The 2,123-nt window shown below is 36.2% G+C and overlaps 1 protein-coding gene across 1 annotated transcript; it reads left to right on the top strand.

Moving 5' to 3' along the window:
* Nucleotides 1–331: 331 nt before the first annotated feature.
* On the top strand, nt 332–1,799 carry LOC136208976 (short chain aldehyde dehydrogenase 1-like). Its single transcript, XM_066000294.1, has 2 exons — nt 332–489; nt 878–1,799. Exons 1-2 carry the CDS (start codon nt 452–454, stop codon nt 1,656–1,658), a joined length of 819 nt encoding a protein of 272 aa, XP_065856366.1. The 5' UTR covers nt 332–451; the 3' UTR covers nt 1,659–1,799.
* Nucleotides 1,800–2,123: the final 324 nt, after the last annotated feature.

Genomic DNA, 2,123 nt, shown 5'->3' with positions numbered 1-2,123 from the left:
AGATAACTCTCTCAACTCGGATAAAATATAATCAAATAATCATTCAAGTTGCATAAAAGTAAATTACACGTGAAATATATGTTACACACACTAAGATTGGATTATGGGATTTTTAATATATTTTAATGTGAAATATGTAATAATAACATATGTAACACATCTTCTATTTACCGTTTACATTTTTATATTTTTTTCTTTCAAAAAATATTAATTATATTTTATATAAATTAAAAGGAATTATCCAAAAAATAAGATATCGTAATATTTTAAGTAAATTGAAGGACTATCCGAATATATTAAAAATTTTAAAAATGATCAAGTTTTTAATAAAGTTCCGATAAAAAAAATCATTACGCCATGTGTGTTCCAATATAAATTATCACAGCACAATAGCAGTTCATCTTTGACTCAAAACTGACCCAAAATTACAAGAAAAAAAGAAAAGAAAATCATGGGAAGTTCTTCCTCTCCAGCTCCTGCAATCAAGAGGTAAGTATCCGTTTCGTTCTCGATTTCGTAGCTCATTTTTGCTTTAAATAAAAGTGTCGGTTTACCGTAACCACAATTGCAAACAGTTTAATAAGCTACATTGGTGACCAATTACTTTGTTGTAATAAAACTATTTATGTATGTAAATCAATCCGCTGTTTCGATGGTTTGGGACCAACAGGTCTCGAACCACTAGAAAGGCCGATTTGAGGTTCTTTTAAGTAGAAGTGACAATTTCCTGTTTTGTGTCAAAATCGTGTTATCTCATATATATATATATAGTTAGAAAAATGATTTTCATGTCATAAATTGCTATTCCTACTTTTAAGTCGGATTTAGGCCTATATTTACAACAATTTTGATTCAAATTGTTACTAATATTGTGCAGGCTAGAAGGGAAAGTGGCGCTGATCACCGGCGGAGCGAGTGGCATCGGGGAGAGCACAGCAAGACTCTTTGCTCGGCACGGTGCAAAGGTTGTAATAGCTGATATTCAATCCGAAATAGGCCAGAGTTTATCTTCCGAGATCCAGACCCAAACCGGACAACCGGTTTCCTACATTCATTGTGACGTTACCAATGAAACCGATGTCGAAAACGCGGTGAACACAGCCGTCTCACTTCACGGAAAACTCGACATAATGTTCAACAACGCGGGGATCTCAGGCAGTGTAGACCCACGAATCGCGTCATTCGAACGCGAATGTTTCCGACGGGTTTTCGACGTAAATGTCTACGGAGGATTCGTCGGAGCAAAACACGCTTCAAGAGTAATGATTCCGGAAAAGAAAGGTTGCATTTTATTCACATCGAGTGCTGCTTCAGTGATGTTCGGGGGACCACATGTTTATACAGCTTCGAAGCACGCAATTTCGGGGCTTACGAAGAATTTGGCTGTCGAATTGGGGAAACACGGGATTCGAGTTAATTGCATTTCGCCTAGTCTTTTGCCTTCGGTTTTAACGACGACGGAATTGGGGTTAGATGCGAATCAAGTTCAGCATATCGCTTCAACAATGGCTCATTTAAAAGAGGTGAAATTGGAAGCGAATGATATAGCAGAAGCGGCTCTTTATCTTGCGAGTGACGAATCTAAATTTGTTACGGGTTTGAATCTTGTCATTGATGGTGGTGCGAGTTTACCCGATTCGGCTTCGCAAAGAGTCTAGTGCAAAATCTATTTCGTCGTCCATTTCCGACAACCGTCTTTGTGATTTGTAACAAAGTTTGTTTTTTCGGATTAATTCGGTTGAGTCCTCTGTTTTATGTCATGATTAAATAATTGTAACACAAAAAAATTCAGATTTCAATGCTGTGTTACTCAAATTCCCAGTTTTAATAAGTGCAGGAGAACCTGCAAGAGCCATCATCAACGACGGAAATTTCCGTCATTGGTTCGACTTAATAAAATGAAATAAAAAATATAAATTATACATCTACTGACAGAAATTTCGGTTCGTAAATTATTTTCTTTTTATTTCTCTCTGGAATTGGAAGTCAACCGATAGGGGTAAAAAAGAAATCGGCCAAATTGTTTCCCGAATAAAAAACCGAAATCGGTCAAATTGTTTGCCGAATCAAAAATCAGCAAACCGAATTTGAAAAATTTGTTAACCGAACTGATGGTTACAGTT

Source organism: Euphorbia lathyris, chromosome 10, assembly GCF_963576675.1.
Source record: "Euphorbia lathyris chromosome 10, ddEupLath1.1, whole genome shotgun sequence".
Lineage (NCBI taxonomy): Eukaryota > Viridiplantae > Streptophyta > Magnoliopsida > Malpighiales > Euphorbiaceae > Euphorbia > Euphorbia lathyris.
The sequence above is the reverse complement of the archived record's forward strand: the minus strand, read 5'-3'. Positions and strand labels throughout refer to the sequence as shown.